The sequence below is a fragment of the Empidonax traillii genome, unplaced genomic scaffold (genome assembly GCF_003031625.1).
Source record: "Empidonax traillii isolate 1590-97213 ecotype Southwest subspecies unplaced genomic scaffold, ASM303162v1 scaffold1002:size361594, whole genome shotgun sequence".
Classification (NCBI taxonomy): Eukaryota; Metazoa; Chordata; class Aves; order Passeriformes; family Tyrannidae; genus Empidonax; species Empidonax traillii.
This window is the reverse complement of record NW_020956195.1, coordinates 139641-161077: the sequence shown is the minus strand read 5'-3', so window position 1 is coordinate 161077 and position 21437 is coordinate 139641. Positions and strand designations below refer to the sequence as shown.

The 21437-nt window shown below is 50.6% G+C and overlaps 1 protein-coding gene across 1 annotated transcript in view; it reads left to right on the top strand.

Annotated features, from left to right (window-relative positions):
- PAPPA2 (pappalysin 2) overlaps positions 1–21437 on the top strand; it is a 90763-nt gene that overhangs the window by 17708 nt on the left and 51618 nt on the right. Inside the window, exons 4-6 of the mRNA XM_027903961.1 lie at positions 12593–12738; positions 19615–19908; positions 20600–20792. Of these exons, the coding sequence (XP_027759762.1) occupies positions 12593–12738; positions 19615–19908; positions 20600–20792 (633 nt within the window). The remainder of the gene's footprint in view (positions 1–12592; positions 12739–19614; positions 19909–20599; positions 20793–21437) is intronic.

Genomic DNA, 21437 nt, shown 5'->3' with positions numbered 1-21437 from the left:
TGCTTGTGCTGTGGGCGAGGGAAACTGAGGCACAGAAGTCTTGGATATCTCCCCCCCCCCCCCCCCCCCCCCCGAGTTGTGCAGCAGTGAGGTGCTGCTATTGGTGTTGCCATGTGGCCTCCTGCCTCTTCGTCCCTGGGTGGGCATGGGAGGCATTTGAGGAAGGGCGATGAAGCTGCTCTGGCAAGGCAAAAAATTAAACTGTTTCCCTTTGTCTGGAGTGCTTTGCTGAGCCTCCTGGCCCTGAGAGCCTGCTGAGCCACCAGAAGCCCATGCTATGCTGGGAGAGACCAGGAGGGTGGTACCCACTGGTGTTATCCCCTCTGCCTTCCCTCAGCAGATTGTGAACTGCACTGTAACAGCTGACACTGAAATTTGGGCTCCTGGGGAACCCTGACTTGTGTTCAGAGGCCTTAAGACCTCACTAAACCTGGAATGTTGCTTCATAGTTTTGTTTCAGTCAAAAAGTAAGAGAAAACTGATTTACAGATAGATCTGTTCTTGTGGGTTAGGTGGGACAGGGCTGATCTGTGTGCAGCCTAAGACGGGCAAAAAGTGCTGTAAAACTTGGCCTGTTTTTTTTTTTTTTTTTTTTATTTTGCTGTGAAACAAACAATCCAGGCAGAAAGGGAACCATACCTGGCTTTGTTTAGCTTGGAACCTGCTCTAGAATAACTTGCCACTGTTGAGTTCTGCCTCCCAAAACCGCAAGGGGCTGCAAACATATTTCTCCATTTCCCCTGGCGCTTCTCACTCGCCCTCTCTCACACATGTTCTGTGTAACGCCAGCCAGCATCAACACTGTCAGAAAAAGGCGAGTGCTTACCCTGGGCTGTGGATAGTGAGCCTTTCTGCAGTGTTTTGGTGGGTGCTGGAGCTGGGATTTTGCCTGTGCTGGACATCACTGGGTTCCCCTCCCTCCCTGAGCGGCTGCTTCACTGCCTTTTTGCCTGGCAGGATTCTTTTCCATCTCCTAAATGGTTCCCAATTGGATTTTTAACTCTGTCTTTTGACTGACTCCCCACAAATACTGCTCATTCCCTGTTTTCAGGGATGTGGCTGTCTTCAGGCTGTGGCTGCCCCATCCCTGGAAGTTTTTAGGCCGGGTTTGGACAGTGCTTGGAGCAACCTGGTCTAGTGGAAGGTGTCCCTGCCCATGGCAGGGGGTTGGAATGAGATGATCTTTAAGGTCTCTTCCAACCCAAACCAATCCATTGTACTTAGGCATGGAAGTGGCAGACCCATTACTGAGGTGGAAGCAGATTGTAACCTGCAATATTTGTCTCCTTTGCTTCCCCTCCTCGTCAGTGGAATAAGACACAGGCTGTGACTCAGAATTGTCTAATTCCTGCTGTGTTGGGCTTTTGAAGGGGAAGGTAAGAGGGATGGAGCAGGAGGACTGATATCCCTTTGAAATCTGGGAGTTTTCAGGTCTTTGGCGTTTGGTTGTTTTTGGTTTTTGTTTGGTTTTTTGTTTGTTTTGTTTTGTTTGTTTGGGTTTTTTGTGTGTGTGTTGTTTTTTTCCTTTTGCCTTACTTCTGTGGCCATGACACTCACCCAGCCTTGCTGCCCTGCACATACATGGCTTTGAACCTCCTCTTTGCAGTGGCTGAACAAACTCATGGTTTGTTCTCAAACAGGTAAAAATCTTGGGCATCTGTGCCCCTGCAGGTTCATGAAAAAGGCAGACAGGAGAGGAGGGCTGCCCCTGTGGTGGGAAAAGTGGGGAATGGCTCAGCCTTGTGCTGAGCCTTGGTAGATCTTGGAGAGCTGGTTGGGGTGATAACCCTAAACACCTTCCCTCGTTGGAGCAGAGGGTCTTCAGTCAGGAATAAATATCAGGGCTTACTCTGTCCATTGATTCAAGGATTACTGCTTAGTAATTAGTACATTCCTTTGGAGTTCACTCCTATTGATGTTTTTGGTGTGTGTTAACCCCAGGCAAACCAAGGCTTCTGTCTGAGACGTTTCCCCATGGGATCATCAGCTGGGAGCCTGTAGGTTGAGTTTAGACCCGGGAGTTGTGAGGCACACGAGTCCTTTCAGCTCCCTGTGAGCAGCAGGGGTGCATCATCCTCGGGAGATGGTCCACGTGTCCCATGCTGGGAGCATCTGGGAGCCCTGGGCTCTGCATCACCGCCCCGGTGTCTAATCAAAGCCATCCCCGCGCCCTGATGGGGCTCAGATGGGCCCCGTGTGCCGCGATGATCTCAGCCGTGAGGAAATGGCGTGGAGCCTCTCCGAGGAGGAGAGTGGCCATGATTCACTCGGATAGAAATAGAAAAGCCAAACAAGCAAATGGAAAACTCCCTATTGACCAGGTCCCGGACACTTTAAATGGGTTTTTACTACCTATTCCAGTATTCATTTGAAAATCATATGCATTTACCCATACGCCCCCCAATCGGATGGGTTTTAAGCCATTAAGGCCCATTGGGTCAATAACCACCATTTTTAAAAATCTATTAAATTCCCATTTCCGTGGAAATAGAGCTTTTACAATTGATCATGGCTACCGACTCCCATTAAAATAAACCCCAAATGCTATCAACTCCCCCAAGATGTAGAGCACTAAAAGACAGTTCGCCAGGACAGATTTATCCCAGGGGAAAGTTGATGGCCCATTATGCTTAAGCAGCATGAGGATTGTCACATAAGGCAGGAAGTTTATGGCACTTGCATGGATTTGTCCTCCCTGAGGGGGGTGAAAAGGAAGGCTCATGGGTTGAATCACCACTGCTATCACAAGCTCAAAGCCAGGCCCCTGCAGGAGATTTTTGGGAAACATTTGGCTTATTTTGTATTAAATTTCACGTGGGTACAGGCTTTGGTTGTTTGGCGGAACCAAGTGATGCTTTAGGGCTGAAAGGCTGTAAGAAATGCTGAATGTGTGGGTCGGCTCTCGGTGGCCCAGGGTTTCCTCTGTTGCACAGGCCTCCACAGCAGAGGTGTTCCAGCCCTCTCACCATCTCTGTAGCCTCCTCTAGACTTGCTCCAGCAGATCCAGGTTTTTCTTATGCTGACAGCCCCAGAGCTAGATGCAGCCCTGCAGGTGGGGTCTCATGAGACTGGAGTAGAGGGGAAGAATCCACTCCCTTGTCCTGCTGGTCACACTTCTTTCCATGCATGGCAGGAGAGACCTGTCCCAGTCCTAAAACTGAAGCAGAGGGAGCCTGTGTGTCCCTGCTGAGCACTGGGAGTGGAAGGTTACAGCAGGCCCACCCCAGGAGGTGCCCCAAAGGGCTGGACCCATCTGAGTGTGTGGCTGTTGTCCCCTCTGAGAGCAGACTCCGGTTTTTCAGGACAAGCACCAGGGAGGGGGGAAGAGCAGTGCAGAAGAAAGGGGTCCCAGCCCCAGCTCCCACGTCTGGGCTCGGCAGAGCAGCACGCAGGGAGCTCTGCAGTCCAGCTGTCCCCTCTGATTAGGACTTTGCTGTTCTCCTCTCTGCCAGACAGCAGCAGCTCTCGGGGCGCGGGCAGGCCGCCGGCGTCAGCCCGAAGCTGCCGTGCCCCTGTGCAGGAGAGGTCAGGTAGTCCCTGCCGAGCCAGAGGCCACGCTCCCCTTGTTTGTCTCCCCTCATGCCTCCTTCAATCAGCCTCAGCGCAGCCCTCTGCTCCCTCCCACAGCCCTGCATTTCTCTGCTGTGCGTGATCTGATCCCAAACCAGCACTCCCCTTCCTGCTGCCCTCTGCTCTCCGAGCCCTTTCTGCTGCGGGGCCAAGGTTCTAGGTGCCTTCTCCCTAAGGCCAAGGGGAAAAGATGCCCCTTCCCCTCCAGCAACGTGGTGATGCTGGGTGGTATTTGGGATGGGAGTGGAGAAGGCAGTGTGGTGAATTAGTCCCCTCCTCCTTAAGGGAATTTAATTTGAGGCAGGTGGAGAGCAACAAGTGGGTTCTTGTTACCTCAGGGAGAGGGTAGACAACTGTCCCTAGAACAAATATTGTAGGACTTCATCTTGGGATCATAATATAATGGGTTCTGTGTTAGGCATCAGAACCACTTGACCATTTGGGGACGTTGGTGGTCGGTCCTGGTGCTTCCTGCAGTGCAGGGCTGGCTCCTCCAGGAGCTCAGGAGAGACTGTAGGTCTACTGAATACCCACAACCACCAGAATTAGTTGTTTTTGGTTTTTTTTTTTAAACTGAAATGCAAACGGTCAAGTGTTTCTGATGGTGCCTGGGTCTAAATGAGTTTCTCAAAAACCTTACCTCCTCCTAAGGTGTCCTGGGGCTGGTGGCACCTCAGCTGTAGCCGGGAAGCCTACACAGGCACATGGAGATGTGCTGGGATTCCCAGCAGAGCCATCCCAGGAGGCCCTCAGACAGACTGTGGTGCCCACCACAAGTGTGGCAGCCAGTAGCTGAGTGAGACAGTGAGCCAGCCTCGTCCTCAGGGTGCAAACATCCCCAAACCAGCATGTTCCCATGATCCAGTCATCCGCTGCACATGTGCACCCCATTGGCATGGGTGTCCCGAGGGTGCCCACCGTGCTGTGAGAGCACAGCTGGGGGTAAACCTCTCCTGAGGCTTATTCCCATGGATTCAACACAAGTGGGGGGCCGTCCTCAGCTCAACCCCAAAAACATGAGTGCCAGTGTGCCACATGGAGCCAGCCTTGAAATATGCAACCAGCCTTAAAACTGGTCCCTGCCCCCTTGCCCTGCACATCAGCTGTCAACAGAGCTGTAACAAGATCCAGAGAGGAAAGCAGCATGTGGCAGAAAGGCAAACAGTCCCTGAGCAGGCTGATGGGGAGGAATTAACGTGGCTTTCCTAAAGTCAGGTGCCCTGTGGTAGACCCAGAGGCAAAGACAAGTCCTTGATGCCCAGCTGTGGCTTTGCTCTATGTTTAGGAGAGCCATGAATGTATACAAAACCAGCTGTGGTGATTGTGGAAGCCCCTGGCTCATGATCAGAGGGGTCATCCCCAAGGGAGATCCCACAGTAGGGACCTGCTGTTGACCTCCAAACCGACACGATAAGGCCAGCAAAGCAATATTTGGGTCACTTAATCCCTGAGCCAACAGATCCTGGTTCTTGAGGGTAACTTCAGCTAGCCAGACATCTGCTGGAAGAATGATGTAGCAGCTCACAGGTCACCTGTGAAGTTCCTGGAATGTGTAGAGCAGTGCTTCCTCATACAGGTGCTGGATGTGCCGACCAGGAATGAAGCACTGCAGGACTTGCTGCTCACAAACCAAGCAAGCCTGCTTGCTTTATAACATCTTGGCTAGTGGTAGCCTCGGGATCTTGCTGAGGTGCCGGTGGTTGGTTCTAAGACAAATATTTTGGATTTTAGAAGGGTGAATTTCAGCTTGCTCAGACCTCAGTTGTGAGGGATTTGCTTCCATGGAGGATAAAGGAGCTAGCTAGTGCTGGGAGTTTTTCAAGAACACTCTCCTGGAAGGCCAAAACCAGTTCTTCCTATCTAAAGGTAAGGGAACCAAGCGGAGAAAGAGAGACCCTTAGCTTAACGTGAGCTTCTGAGTCTGCTCACAGCCAAAAGAGAAGCACTCCAGAGATGGAAAAGTGGACTGTTGAGAACTACAAGGGCATTGCCAAGGTGTGCAGAGATGCATTTAGAAAAGGAAAAGCTCAACTTGAATTGAAACTGGCCACAGATATAAAAAAAACAGAAGAAAGGGTAAAATTTTTTTGCAATAACAATCAGCCATTGGGATAATCTCCCCAGGGAAGTGGTGGATTCCCTGACAGTGAACACTTCTAAGGTTCAGTTGGACAGGCTGCTGGGCTCTCTTGTCTAGGCTGCTTTTGCCAAAAAAGGCTGGATCAGACGATCCTTGAGGTCCATTTCAACCTGGTACTCTGATTCTGTGATTCCCAGGAGAAAGGCCAGTGAGTGCAGCACTCCTTTGCCTGCTTTCCCACTGGCAGGATTTGGGATCTCTCAGTGCAAGTGGCTGGTTAAAAAATTGGCATCCTTGGCAGAGTTATTCAGAGCTTTCCCAGAGAGGGCATTGCATGTCCTTCATTGACTTTCAGGTGCTCACATCTGCATCAGTCCCTGTGTTTAAGCATTTCCTTTATACTCAAAAGTCTGCAGAAATTTTCATGTGGATTTAAGGTCTGTCAGGGAGAAAACAACCAGGTAAGCTTGTCTTGTTGAGATCTTTGTTCACTCGTTTAGACATCACTGGATGTACCGTATCAACTGTTCTCCAGTCATGTCCTGAGGCCAGTCCTTCTGGGTCTGAGGTGGCATTTCCCCCGCAAATGTGTTACATCCACTGAGTTTTGTTTATCTGTGAGGTTTCCTATTTCTGCACTCTTCCCTCTTGCTGTTTGCCCCCTGTTCTGTGTCCCTACATCCTACACCTTCAGAGTTGGGATTTGCCACCTCCCCAGAGGTTCATCTTCCCTCCCACCCAGTCCAGATGACATTTCAGCCCTCATCCAGCTGCTGCTGCTGCCTTTTTATTTCCTCTCCTTTATCTTGAGCTCTGCTCCCCTGTCATGTGTTTAATCTGGGATAAAGGTGAAGACCGTACTGTATTTTTTGTCCAGGGATGCATCTTAATTATGCTCAGCTTCAGCTTCACCTTCCCTGCTCAGCAGATTTGATTCTTCCTTCTTTTGCCCTTTTTATTTCTAACAAGGTCTGTTCTCCTTTGTTTTCACTGGAGTCAGCTTGATTTCAGGGAATTCCCGTTTCACCATGTTCTCCCCGTCATTTTGGATGCAGCAGTGTCTGCTGATCAGTCCCGGTTCTCAATTCTTCATTCAAGACCTGTGTTCATCCCTCAATTTAAGCTGATGTGAATCAAGTCGTTATTAGTTCAGGCCAAGTTTTCTTTCTCTCATCTGCCCTTCCATAATTTCTACAACGCTTACCAAAACCAGGTCTAAAATAGCACTGCCTTTGGCTGATTCAGTGATGATTTAGTGAATAACTTTTTAGCCAACACTTCCAGGAATATCTGGGCCATGCCATTGTTAGCAGCACTTATTCTTCAGCCTATCTCAGGGCAAAATGCCCTGCAGGCTTTCTGGTCTGACACTAGTGTTATTGTCTGCCTTTCCCAAATCTGACCTCAAGAAGTTGCATACTCCCCTCTGCTGTAACTGGGAGCTTGCTTACTGTGTGCTGGTGACCCACAGCTTTTTTGCTCCCTTTGCCCAGTAAATCTGTGTGGAAGGGTCACAGCCTTGAACAGCAACGTGTCTTTTTGATCCCACCTGCAACTTTGCCAGGGCAGCTCTCTGACCCTGCAGCGTCTGCTGCTGCGTCGGTCCCAACGCCAAGTCCTGCTCACGCGTGGAGATCGAGGGTTAACTCTGAACCCAACTGGAGGTGCTCATGCATAAGGAAACCTCCTGATCCCGAGGGATCCTGTTTTGCCCTGTTGCCCTCTTTGACACCTTGATACTCAGCCACTCATGTAAAGTTTAAACGGTGCTGCCAGTGAGGGCTGCTTCCCAGGCTGCTGTTCTCCTCATGCTGTCTGTGCCTCAGAGGTGGGTTTTTCCAGGCATGCCCAAGAGCTGGGATGTCCTCATCCCCTGTGGACTCAAATGCTCTTTGGCTGGAGCCCAGCACACAGTGAGGCTGATGAAAGACTCCTGAGCGCTACAGAGGGTATTATTCCAGCAGTGTTGTTGCTTCCTGTGATCCCAGGGGAATGTCTGGCTGTTTCTCAGCCTTCCCTTCACATCTTGCATGTGTTTTGTATCTGGCTGTGTTACCAAAGCCTGTCCAGATGAGAGTCATTTGGATGTTGCTGCCTTGTCAAGTTGTCATGATGCTGGCAACGATGCTTGTGGCGTACCAGCATAGTGCTGGACTGGAGTCAGAGCTCCTAGACCGTGGTCATGGGGATGCAAGGAGTCTTAGTAAGTGCAGGACTTAAAAATACAGCATTCCCCCGGGCTGAATTAACACCAGAAATTCCAGGGAAGGTAAACCTGGCGTGTGAGGCAGCTTCAGTTACAAAGGACCACCATCAGCCTAGCCTGGAGGCAGCCCAAGCAGCCCATCTGGGCTTGTGTGCTGTGCCAGGGTGGTACCATGTTTACGGTGTGGTGGTGGGCTTCGTCTGCCTGTGCCAGGGGAGGAGGGAGGCAAGGCTGAGACGAGATGGGAACAGGGATGAGGGTTAACAAATTCTAGCAAGGAAGATTCATTTATGCAAGCAGAGAGCCCAGGACTGGAGGGTTATCTCTTTGGGCTTCCCTGCTAAAAGTGCCACCCTGGAGAGGAGCCCTTTGGTATCCTGAATTGGGAGGTAATCATTTTGGCTCACCCTCCGGAGGAGCATCTCCCTTCGTGGAGGGCATGGAGAATTTAGAGTCTGCCCTCCAGAAATGTTCATGCCACTTGAATCAGCCACCTGTCTTCACGGATTGAGCTGTGGCTCTTGGGCTTGTGGCTGCTGCCTCAGAGCCGAGGTTGCTGTGTGTTGCGTTAACCCTTTGCAGCCTCGGAGAAACGTGTTATCCGCACGCTGAAAGTGTTATTGGCTGACTGGTGCTCATTTCTGGGAAGTCTGAGGGATTCCTCATCTGTCAAGCAGAGGTTTGGGGGGAAAGGGAGCCTCTCTGCTTGCGGGGAGTAGGAAGAGGAATTTCCTTGCGGTGGTTGAAGGACATGAAAGCAGAGCCAGGAATCCCCTGTGACTTCATTAGGCTGTATGGTTAGCTGGAGCTGGCTGGCTCTCAAGTATTTTCCAGTTGTCCACGGAGGGCACTTGGACAGCTTCCACCCAGCCCCACTCCCACATCCCCTCTGAAACGTCTACAGGGAAAAGACTCCTATTTTTGAGTTGCAGTGGAATTCCTGTGGCATTACACACTGCGTCCTTTGCAGTATCCAGAGAATTCTGTTTGATTCATGGTACTGCACAGGATACACACTGCCCTTGCTTTTCATTTGGAGGTGCCACCTTTTGCTCCTTGGTGGTCAGGGCCACTTTGAGGCCCTGAGGCTTCCCGCTATGATATGGCTGTCACTAAAAAGTGCCACTCTTGCTCCTCTTCTCCCACCTCAAACCACGTCAGGCTTGTGTTACAGCTTGATTGTACATTCTGCTGCCCCACAGATCAGCAGATCCTCTCCTCTCGCCCACCCCTGCACCAGCAGTGGTCCTGTTGGGGCTGCCAGAAATTCCTGCTGGAAAAGCAGCAACAGCTCTGCCTCCCCAGGGTATGTCAAGCCTTCTCCTTTGGCCAAGCCAGACCAAAGCCTGACTTACAGCCTCCCCTATGGTTTAGGATAAAATTGTCCAAGGAAAAGCATGAGAAAAGGATGTGAGAGTTCTCCAGGGAGGTGTGGCATCATGGATGAGAGTGTTGTTTTGACTGCTCATGAAGGAAGGTTTGGGTCTTTAGACTTTAATAAGGTAAGATCTAGTGCAGTTAGAGTTTACCATACAGAGCTGGAGTCGTTTGATGACTTTCCCCTTTGAGAAGATGGAGCAGGACTCCAGGAAGACAGGAGACAGGAAGCAATGGACACAACTGGCAATGTGAGAAATTTGGATTAGACATTAGGATTTCTTTTTTAACTTGAGGGTGGTTACTAGAAAAAGTTGCCCAGGGAGGATGGGAAACCTCTGTCCTTCTAGCTGGACCTGACCTTGAACAACCAGATCTAATTAGACCTGTTTGGAGATGCTCTTCATCTGCCATTTGAGTCTAATTCCACTATTCTGTGGTGACACAGTCACTGAAAACTGCTGGACTTCATCTTCCTTTCCTTTTTTTAACAGCAAGAAGAGCCACATGCTGTCCCACACAAGTAAAGCAGGATGCAGTGTGGTGCTGAAACCTACCTTCGAGTCAGGTCATCAACTAGTGTCATTCATCTGGCAAACCTGATGTCCCTGTTCGATCTCTCTTCTATCCTCTGCCCTATTCTTTGGGGGTTTTTTGGGTTTTACTCCTCAGCTGGTGTCTGTACCTTCAGGTATCCTTCTGTCCTTCCTTGTGTTTTCATATTGACTTGCTGTCAATGCCATCTGATTTGGAAGACTCTGGCCTTGTAGGCGTTGGAAAGCTATTTGGGGAGCAGAGGAGAGGTCTGTCACTTAGGCTGTTTGTGGAGACCAAAGGCTGCTCAGCCTTCACCCCAGGGAACATCACAGAAGCGCTGGAGAAGAGGCAGAGCTTAACCTTTGGCAGTAAGCAAAAGGCTCAGACGCCAGTTGCTTGCTCCTTGTCTAACCTAAGGATGCCAGTGGGAAATGTGGACTGAGGGGAACTGGAGTTGCCCGGTCCGGAGTTGTTTTGGTGTCGCTCGTGTCTTTGGGGATGTCGGCAGGATATCTGTGCTTTCCGTGCCACAGTGGGTGAAAGTGGGGTCCTTTCCTCTCCTTGTCCGTCCAGCTCATCTGAGCATCTCGGTGCTGGAACTGCTCCCTCTATCCCTGACACATCCCTCAACCATCCGAATCTCTCAATGGAGGAAACTACAGTTATTTATAATTAAGGCTTGACAAAAAATGCTGCTAATGTCAAGGGACCGGCAGGCGACAGCCAGAAAAACATCATGTCTCCACAAGAGGGGCAGCAGGAATATCCCTCTCAATAGGGCTGACGTCGGCTCCTGGAATTCGGACAGCCTGGAAGGGTTTGGGGCTATTTTTCCGAGATATCATAGGTCAGGAATTGATGTTATTTTTAAGTCTGTGTCCCCCAAGCAGCTCTGATGAGTGAAGGAGACTTTCTCTCCCTCCTCCCCGCTCCTTATGCTCTATTTCTACGAAATTTTTGCCTCTCTTTCTTCCGAGTCATGCCACAAATATGTCCTTCAGGTTTGTTTATTCTTCTCCCTATCTATTCCTCCCGGCCTGCTCCCGTCTTGGTTGGGTTGGAGGGATGGCGTCAGCGTGGCGCGTGTCTGGGATGCTCAGGCGAGACATCACAGGCAAGAGATCATGTTCTCCTAATTTGTCCTTTCCGGTTGGGAGAGTTTTCTCTCCGCAAGCTGATGTGGCTGGGGAAAGTGTTCTGGGAATGCTGCTTTGTGGTGGGAGATCTCAGGGCCTGGTGAAGACAAGCTGGTCATCTCATCTCGCCACACAGTCCAGCCAAGATTTTTCTGAAGTAACTGAAGTTTCAGAGCCGATGGGAAGGTGGGTGAGATGCCTCCAGCCCAGGATGGTCTTTTGGGGCTGACTGGTAGGGGAGAGGCAGTCAGCAGAGCCTGATTATCTGACACCTCCCAAGTCAGCAATGGCTTCTGAAAGTCTCTGCTATTTCAGGTCCAGGGAAGAGGCCCTCGGGTTTATCCAGCTCTGTTCCACATGCCATCCTACTCTAGTTTATTTCTGGAATCCTCCTTTTTTTCAACTTTTCCTCCTTCTCTTCAATTTGCCGTAGCAACCTCTCTCTCTCTCTAAACAAACCTGTTGGTGTAATAACCTGACTCGGGATCTTGCCATTTCAAACAGTGTATTCACACGTTTTGTTGGTTTTCTTTCTCGAGTCACATCTCAGATGAGAACACACCTTTTTCCCTTTAGTCCATGCTCATTTTTTTGTCCCTCCTTCCTTCCTTCCTTCCTTGCCCTGATGGACACCACTCTGCAGAAGCTGCTTGTTGAAATAGAGCTGCTGTGCCTTCATGGCGAGCCCGGTGTGAAGTACTGACCATCCTCCCTTCATAACCTCTCCACGCAGCTCAAAGATGCCAATTGCTCCTGGAAGCATGGGAATAAGTGAAATGCTTTCCGCCACCTTAATGTTGCTGTTGGCCTCATGCTGCAGGTTTAGTCATTCTTATGACATATTTCCACAATGGTGCATTTCCATCATCATTCCACAGTGATGTATTTGAAGCCTTTCCATGAGTTTTGTTTTGTTTTGGTTTTTTTTTGTTTTTTTTTTTTTTTCCCCCCCGTCCATAATCTCTTAAATTAATGGCTTCACAAACCTTGGGGCGGGGTCTTCACGTTTTGAAGACTTAGAAACAAGTTGTAGGAAGGAGGGACAACATCTGCTAGCTGTCCTAATCCTGTCTCAGCCTGTGAGGGTAATGGCACTGACGGTGGAAAAGGTAGTACTTGATTTATAGAATATAAAATCATAGAATGTCCTGAGATGGAAGGGACGCACAAGGATCATTGAAGTCCATTTAAAAGCAGCACAGCCCAAGGCCCTATAATTCCCTTGCTATCATTATTGGAGTTATTATTGTTGTTATTAAGTTAGATTCTCATTGTTTTTCATAGCTGAGGACGTGAACTCTCTAAAGACCAACTCTGGGACTGTTGGTGTACTGGTGAATGTGATACAGACTTTTGATCTGTGCAGGAACAGCCACACAGAGGGAAGAATGAGTTTCCTGGTGACTGTAATTAGCAAACGTCTTCAGAATTGCATGACTGCCTCCCACCCAAACCCCTCACTGGCAGAACTTGCTCCCTAGAGAGCAACATTAGTAGTGCCATGGAATATCCTGTTGAAATGCTGAATTTTGCCACGCTTTACCAAACACTGCTTGTTTTGGAGAGACGAGGATGGGGTCTCTGGGCCTGCTGCACCCTTTGTAGGATGTGTGTGTGGGGCTCCTGCTATTCCTCTTTGTTCTGTTGGAGTCTGTGCTGACTGCCTGCTCTCCCTTGTCCTTGCAGGGCATACATGAGCGTGAAGGAGCTGAAGGAGGCACTGCAGTTGAACAGCACCCACTTCCTCAACGTTTACTTCGCCAGCTCGGTGAGGGAAGAGTTGGCTGGTGCTGCCACTTGGCCATGGGATAAAGAGGCCCTGAGTCACCTGGGTAAGTAAGTTATCCCGCTCAAGGGGTCTCAGGATTGTTGGTTTTCCTCTTGCTCTGTTGACTTGGCAAAGAGGTGTCTGTGATGTGGCTCAACATTGAGGATGCTTAATAAGAAACTCATAATAAGAGGGTCTGAGTGTACCAAGAGCTGCTACTGTAAGGAAAGGAGCTGCTGTTCCATGTTCAGATGGATAAGATGGTGAGATTATAGACTGAAAAGGTACTTTCAGGTTATGAGAAACTTCTAACAGTGAAGACAGTGAGGCAGTGGGACAGAGACTGTAGAAATGCAGGTTCACCATTAGTGCAGGCTCTGGAGAGAGTTTACACTAGTATTTGGCTTCTCTGGGACCTTCCAGGTCTATCTTCTAGGATTCTGGAAACGGTGAAGTTGGCTTTGCAGCATGTAGCAAGGAACAGATAAACCAGGAGTGTGAGTGTTTTGAGAGCTGAGACTCCGGATTTGAGCGACTCCAGGGCTGACCAGGCAGCCAGCAGTGGCCACTTCCGAATCCAGCGGCAAGTGTGAGGATACCTATCAAATTTTACCATGCTTTTATAACTTGGCTCACCACCTGCTGGAGGCAAGGTTCTCCTTGGCTTCAGTGGATTCAAGGCAGACCCTTAAGGTCACCAGTCCTCATAGGCTGCAAAACAGCCAGAATGACAACTGGTTCCCTAGAGCGTGGCTGAATTGTGTGTTTTCTGCTATTTCTGCTGTTTCTTTTTCCTGCCTCTCCCTTCACCTCTTCAGCGTCGGAGTTTTCTGGCAGAGCCCCTTACACTTTGCAGTCAAAATGTCTGAAGTGTTTCTCAATAAGTAACTGGAAATAATTACTCCTGACACCTGCACAGCAGACCTAGACCTTCTGCTTTTACAAGTGCGTGATGTTCAACCCTTAAAAGTTTTACACTGCTGTTAAAGACCTGTTTTAAAGTTCCTTTTTGCCAGTTTCCCTCCCTCAATGAGTTTCAGGGCTGTTTTTTCAATAGTGTATTGCTACAGCCGCTTGTTGAGGAAGGCAAATCTCCATGAAATTTATTCTTTTGGCTTCCAGGAATCACTTCCAAGGCTCAGCTTGACAATCATCTAACTGCAGCAAGTGCTTCAGCTGCACATGTTCCCTTCAGACCCCTCCCAATGGCTCACAAGGAGTTGTACAGGGGGGTAGTTGGGGGTGACTGGTCTCATCAAAAGGTTGCATTTAGCTCCAGTCTCAGAGCTTGTGGCCAGCCAGGGACACGGGAGGTGGTACCATCTGGAAATGTTGGATCAGGGCTTTAGCGTGGAGGTTCAGGGGAAAAGGGGTGTTGTCTTGGCTCTGGCGCCAGAGCTGTGAAGTATGAAGCTGGATCTGAACTTCTTTGGGGCTCTGGCACAGACTGAAGACTTTGGTTCGAGGCTGTCCTTGGTTTTAGCTTTAATGAGCTCAGGAGGGCGGGTGGCGGACTCTGTTCTCCGTAAACAGTGAGCTCCACCACATCATCATGTGTTTTGTGCCGTGCACAATGTGTATTATGTGTCCAGCAAAACAAAACTTAGGGCTGAGGAGGCCACGAATATGTGCCTGCTGACAAAACCCCTCACAAAAGGCTACTGGATAATCTGAGTAGATGTGAAAGCTCAGCGGTGAGGAAAGCAAGGAAAACCTTGGTAGGAGTGAATGGCAGTTTGAGAAAAATTCCTGAGCTTTAAGGACCTACATGTGGCCAGGGGTCGAGACAGATCTATACACAAGAGAGGGGTCTGTCTCCAAAAGGACAAACTCCTTCCCTTGTACTGAATCTTGCTAATCTCCTGTCTGTCCTGACCTTAAAATATGAAGGTCAGCACACAAGCCCTGCTTCCCCCTTGCCAGAGGCTGCTCCCATGCAGCAGAAATGCCACGCTGATTTTTCCCCTATAGACCCTTTCATGCTTTGGTTCCCTGCATGAGTAAAATTGGTTCCTTGAGTCTGACTTGACTTCTCCAAGAAGACAAACTGCCTCTTGACTCCAGAGAGCTTTGGTCAGATTTTGCTCTCTTTGTTTCCCTGAACTGGACTTTCTTAGATGTTTTCAAGAGAAGCTCCATGAGACTTTTTCCTCTCTAATTGCCTTCCCTTCTTCTATTTTAACACTTTGCTTCAGGCCAGAGATCACTAAACTTATTGTCTCCAAACTGTTCTTCATCAGTTCTTCTCAAGAAGTTGTTTAATATGCCATCTGGACTTTGGCCTCCTTAGAAAATATTCTTCCATGACCTTTGAGTGTGTTTTTCAGGAGGGTCCTTCTCACCTTCCTGTTGGTGTCCTCACCTTCAGTGAACTTTGTTTTTCATCCCCTTCTCTTTGTGATGCTCATTTGGGGCTACCAGAAGTTCTGTGACCATTCCTGTGCTGATGACTTACAGTTGTTACTCTCCTCCAGATTTTTTTTCCCCTAAGTAAATTTGATTTTCAGGCAGCCTTTCTCAAGGCTTAGGGTTGGTTTACCAGTAATACAGCCAACAGCAACTACTTTCACTGAAGCATAAAAGATAATTACTGACTTGGAGAGGGTGAAATGGTCTATGAAATTTCTATAGACAGTGGATTTCAGCTGCTGTGGAGCTCCTAGAGAGAGACAACTTGCAGCCAGCCGGCAGGAGAGGTAGAAACTCTCAGGTCTATTTGCACCACTCCCTGTGACCATTCCGTCTGTCTCAGTCTTTCCACCATAATCACAGTTGAGTTCCTCTCAAATTCAGAGTTCTTGGAGTCTGGAGTGAGTTTTCTGAGAACATAGGAGTAAATCTTTTTTAACTACAAAACAGGGGAAATCAAAGAGCTTCCTTTAAAACACCCTGAGCTTTCCGTGGTGGAAAGCCTTGTTCAGAAGCCCCAGCAGCGTAATAATGCAGATGCTTTCAACTTCATGTGTTAGCTGCATGTGAACTGCACAAACATGGTCGAAGGGCAGGGGAACTGTGAACAGTTGATGTTATAAATACTTTCTGCAGTTATATAAGCTGGGGCCAGCTCATATATCTGGCAGAGGCCGGTGGATCCTGAAGGAGGGCCAGCCCTTCCATCAAAGGTACCTCAGGCAATGGCCATCTTCCTGTCTGACTAACTGTCATGCGCTCGTTCCATCAGTGGCTGTGACTCAGTGTTTGGGGAACACTGGCCCCGCCACGCAGGTTCAGCTTTGTGGTTTGCTGTTTAAAGGTCCCGTGGTTGCTTGAGAATGTCCTCTGGGACAGCCCTGACATGGGAACAGGTTGGCTTCTTGGGGGCTGACGTGGATCGGGGTCCTTCGGCATTGCCGCTGATCGTGGCTGGAAGCAGAGTGTGCCCTGGGAGTGTGACCCTCCAGGGATGTGTGAGGACAAGTGGGGTCCACACCAGTGCTAATCATTCACTGGACTGGTGGAATGGGCGTCTTTTGTTCCTTGTTTAGAGTAGGGGCTTGGCCTTGGGGATGTTACCGGCTCTGCAGCTGGTAGGTCTGGTCTGGAGGGACAAAAGGTGTTGTGAGGTCAGAACTGAAGTTTTCCGACTATCTGGACTTGTTTGGGTGAGCAAGTCCAAAGAAGTCTCTGGTTCACTTGCCTTGGAGTGCTGGACCCCCTTGATATCACAGGGATATTGAAGATTTTAGCCTTTCTGTGTAAATGCTGACCTTGGGAACTTCCTCGAGCTGGTTCTCAGGCACTTAAAGCCCAATTTAGCCCATCTCCCAGGGCAGGAGGAGGCAGAGGTGAGGAGGAATGCCTGATCCACAGAGGAGAGAGAGAGAGGGGAGGCTCGTCCTGTCAGGATGTTATGAACTCTTCCACATCTTGCCTTCACAGCCAGGATCCTGCAGAGGGGAAATAGAACTTCCTGGTCCAAAGCTGGGAGCTCTCCCAACTCATCAGGAGCTGTGGGGACAGGGAATGAAGGGATAGGGATATTCTGGAAGGCAGGCAGGGTTGTCGTGCTGTTTCTAGTCCTGCCATTTAATTAGCTGTTAAAAAAAAGTACTAAAAATATGAACATCCTTGTGGAGTGTGGGGGAGGAATGGGACAGGGGAAGCCAGCAGAGAGGAGGGGAGGGACAGGGTATCCCAGCCTTGGCATCCCTCCCCTGTGAGAGTTTTCTCCCTCCCTGTACCAGAATCCCATTTATTCCACGCCTGGGAAGAGTGTTGGGTTTCTGCTGGGAGGACGCTGCGTGGTCACAAGGCCCCCCATGCCCTGGTGCTCAGCCCCTTTCCCTGTGGTTAGAGCTGCAGGATGTGTGCAGGGCTTTCACATCCCATTTACTTGTTTATGAACACTATTTTCTTTCTGTGAGCACATTCCTCCTTCCAGACCTTTGGGCAGGCAGCCCCCTGCCTTGCTCAGGCTTGGGTTTGGCTGCAGGGATGCCTTTTCTTTCTGTTCTCTCTTCTCTCATGCCCTGGTTTGATTCAAATGAGAAGCAGCTTTTTTTTTATTATTATTTTTTTATGTGCCTGCTGGGCTCTCCATCAGTGGGATGCCCTTTGCTATCTGTAGCCTTTACCAGGGTGGTAATTAAAGGGGGGGATGGCTTCCAAAACCTCATAGTTGACAGGCCAGAACAGGAAGGTCCCAAAAGGATTTTTCAACCTCTCTACCTTCTTGTGGCCCATCTCCAGGCAGCTAAAGGGTCAAGAGCTGACTGATGGGATGCAAAGCCCTTTGCTCTGTTGTCTTACAACCAGGGGGAAAGGGAATGCAGCTACTTTGTGACCCATCCTTTGCCTCGAGCTCCGGGCAGAAGATCCTCACTGTGGGAAGGAAGAGCAATAAACATGAATTTTGAGCTAAGAAGTGGTGCCTCTTGACAGGTCCGTGGTGTCTCTCAGCCCTGCCATGGGCCACCCATGCAGGATGCTCCACTGAAGATGCCACTCTTATTTCTTCACCCTCTCGCGACCCTGCTGCGAGGGCTCGAGAGAACTGCTGATGGGCGTCTCTGAAGGTCCCTTTCCAGCCCCAACTGCAGTGTTTACCCAGCATGGTTCCCCTAGAGGAGTCACAGACCCGCTGGTGTCCTGCCAGGGACACAGTGCTCCGAAGAAAACCCTCTCTGGGAAGGAATGCCCTGTACTCGAGGACGGGAGGTATTCCGGTAGCGCACGGAGCTGATTTCAGGCAGTCTCCGTGGCTGGAGACAGGATCACACCGTGGCCCCCTGCCAGCTCTAGCTCTGCTGGCAGGGGCAGTGATCATCAGCAGAGATGCAGTGGCAGAGGCTCTGCTTAGAGGTAGCTGGCACAGTAAATCCCCCAGGGCCCTGCAAAGGGGGGGAGCAAGCTGTGCCAGAGCCAGCTATTTGCCACGCTGCCATCCAAGCTGTCTGGGTTAAAAGTGGTTGTGTAAAAACAGCCTCCCAAGCCGCGGAGGTGCTGCCTGGAGTCAGCCTGGGCACATGCTGGGGTCTGCTTTTAGCCCACTTGTCTTGCTGATACTCCCCAGCCCTTGCTCCTCTGCTGTCAGGCAGCATGGAAGAGTGGATGGAGCATGAGAATGAGAGAAGGAAAAGGGAGAGTGAAAAACGTCAAAGCAGGGAGAAAAACGCAGAGGTTTCAAAGACATTTTAATCTGGACAAAAGAAAGGAGGCAAATAAAAAGAGACCAGAGAAGTAAATGTTTTTGTTCTTGAGTATCTTTTGTGGATAATTTCCCCCCAGATGTGGCACAGAGATGTCAGTGCAGGGTATGCATGCCAGATCAGGAGCTGGAGAGGTTGGCAGTGAGCAAAGGGAAGGCTCTGCTCCTAATGTTTTTTTTTTCATCAGCATCCTTGATCCTTGCTCTTCCCATCAGACAGACCAGTAGGAGAGGAAAAGCAACTTGTCCTGTAGCCACGGGGAGATTTAGGGCAGTATCATCATGGGTCCTGCCCAGCTCTGTGCTGTTGCTGTCAGAATGAGGTGGAAGTGCTGGGCAGTTTCTGGGGGACTTCATCTGTGCCCATGGCCCAATATCTTTGACAGCTGAACCTGCATCAGGCTGGCTTGGAGAAGAACTGCCCCTTTGTGCCCCCCTGGAGTCAGAGGCTGGGGTGCCCCAGTGAAGAGGAGTAGGTTTTTGAGGGCTGGAGGGATCCTGCCTGGTTCGTTTGGTCTACCTTGCCACACTCAGATCCCTCTGAAGGGGATGATGGGATTTTCAAGAGATGTGCTTTGGGAAATCCCGCTCTGAAATACACTGCATTTATGTCAGGTTTGTGGTAGAAGCTTAGCAGATTGCAACAGAAGCCCATGAGAGATTAAGTTTACTCCTCAGGGTCTGGTTTGGAGGTTGGAGCAATAGATCATGGATGATTTCTCAGCCTGGGCCAGAGGCAGTTCATTGGAATCTCCATATGGACTTGTGCTGAAGGTGGCTTCCAGCTGGCACAGCCAAGTGTGTCAGGACTTCGGTGCCTCGTTGTTCTCACTTGCCAAGGGTGCTGGCATGCCAAAGCCACCTGTCTAGGCTAGGGAAGGACTTCTGGCCTCTGGTTCCAAAGATGATCCCCTTAAAGTTGCATCATGGCTCGGTTTGGTGCCCTGGCTCCAAAACCGCATTTGGAGGTGTAAGTGTGATCCAAAGCAGACACAGAATTATAAATATGCAAAAAGACACAGAGGGAAATGGTAGCTGGAATGATTGAAGGTGTTGAGGGGGGAATAATGTGGTCAGAAGGGGAAGAAAAACTACCTACTCTGCTCTAAGAGGGCAAATGAGCCTCATCCCATCCTGCAGGAGGCTGAATATGACCATCTGCAGGTCTACATCTGGCACCTTGTCTGTGACCTGGACACGTAATGAGAGGGGTTTCTGCCTCTCACAGGTGAGTAATGGCAGCTGCCTGCTGTCTCTTTCTTGGGATGATGGTCTCTGGATTTGCAATTCCAGGTGGAGTTGTCCTCAACCCTGCCTACTACGGCATGCACGGCCACACCAACACCATGATCCACGAGGTGGGGCACGTCCTGGGGCTGTACCACGTCTTCAAGGGAGTGAGCGAGCGGGAATCTTGCGATGATCCCTGCAGGGAGACAACTCCGTCCATGGAGACGGGAGACCTCTGTGCTGACACTGCCCCCACCCCGAAGAGTAAACTGTGCCGGGATCCAGACCCTGCCAACGACACCTGCGGCCAGACACACTTCACAGGGACACCCTTCAACAACTACATGAGCTACACAGGTAATGAGGGATCGTCGTGTGAGGGGTCACCTGCCTTCAAACTTGGGTTTCCCCCTCCATCAGTAGTTCCTTTCCCTAAGCTGTGTGGCCCCTTCTGGTGCGCTGGGACGTGGCAGGCAGTGCTTGCAGTGGCTTCTTAACCCCTTTCTTGCTTTAGGCTATTTCCATCCGTCCCTCCCTGCCGGTGGGTCACGGGCCTTTGCATCGAGGCTGTTCTTGTCTGTGTGGTGGTGTGCCTTTATTCTCCAGTCCTGAAGCTGCTACTATTATTATTATTATTGTTATTATTATCCTTCTGAACCCTTTTGGCTTGGTTCCCAAGGGCAAGCCGCGGGGCGCTGCCGTTCCCCCTGGCGTGGCAGGAGGACCCACAGCCTGAGGAGCAGTTCCATGGCCCCTTGCTCGGCCCAGGGCCAGCCCCGGGCGGGCAGTGGCGCTTCCCAGGTGCCGGAGCCGGCCGAGCTGGTGCTGGGCAGGTGCAGGGATGTGGAGCTGCTGAGGCAGTGCCATCTTGTGGCTTTGGGGACACACGACACCGGAGAGCCCCGGCAGGAGAGACACCGCGCTGGTGCCTCCCGGCTCTCCCTGGAAGTCCCCCGAAGAGTTTTGGCCACGAAGAAGGTGCATCTTGCCGCGTCCCACTGGCCGATCCCCACCACCCTCAGCCCGGGCTGTCTTTCCCCCCCCTCAGATGATGACTGCACCAACTCCTTCACCCCCAACCAAGTGGCCCGGATGCACTGCTACCTGGACCTGGTGTACCAGCGCTGGGGACACGGCAAGAAGCCGGCGCCCATCCCGATCCCTCCCATGGTCACGGGGCAGACGCAGGACTCCCTCAGCATCTACTGGCTGCCTCCCATCAGTGGTGTCATCCACGAGAGGTGAGGGATCTGCTGCCGCCGTGGTCTTGGGATTGCACAGGAGCTTTCTGGAAGGGGCAAGGGACACTCTCTGGTGTGGACCCCCCATCCCTCTCCCCCTCGGTCGTCTCCAGCAGACACAGGAGCCGGGCTGCTGCCGCGGCCCCGCTGGCAGATGGGCTCTCCCGCAAGCTTTCCGCTGTCGGGGTGCCGGGAGGGGGAAGCCAAAGAGCATCGGGAGGCAAAGCCAGCTCTTAAACCCCAGAGTGCAATCGGGGAATGAAAAATGAGCTTCATTTAGCACTTATTGTATGAAGTAGCTATTTACCAGGAGGAAATGCAGCCCTGTGGTTAAGGCAGGGAGCTCGAACCGCAAGAGCTGGGTTTCGTTCCCAGCGCTGTCACAGACTCGCAGTGCAGCGGACTGGGGGTAAAGCAGGAAACTTTTCAAACCAGAGAAACGGTGCCAAGGAACTGGAGTTGTTTGGCCGGTGAGCACTGCGTGGCCACGAGTGCTAGGTGGCTGGTTGTCTTCTCCCCAACATCTGGGAGCCACCAAGACCTGCACACACCACCAGTGCCTCCGTTCAGCAGCCCCTCTTACTAAAACAATTTGGTTTTCGCCAGGCTTTAGGTGGTGGTACCTTTTTTTTTTTTTTTTTTTTT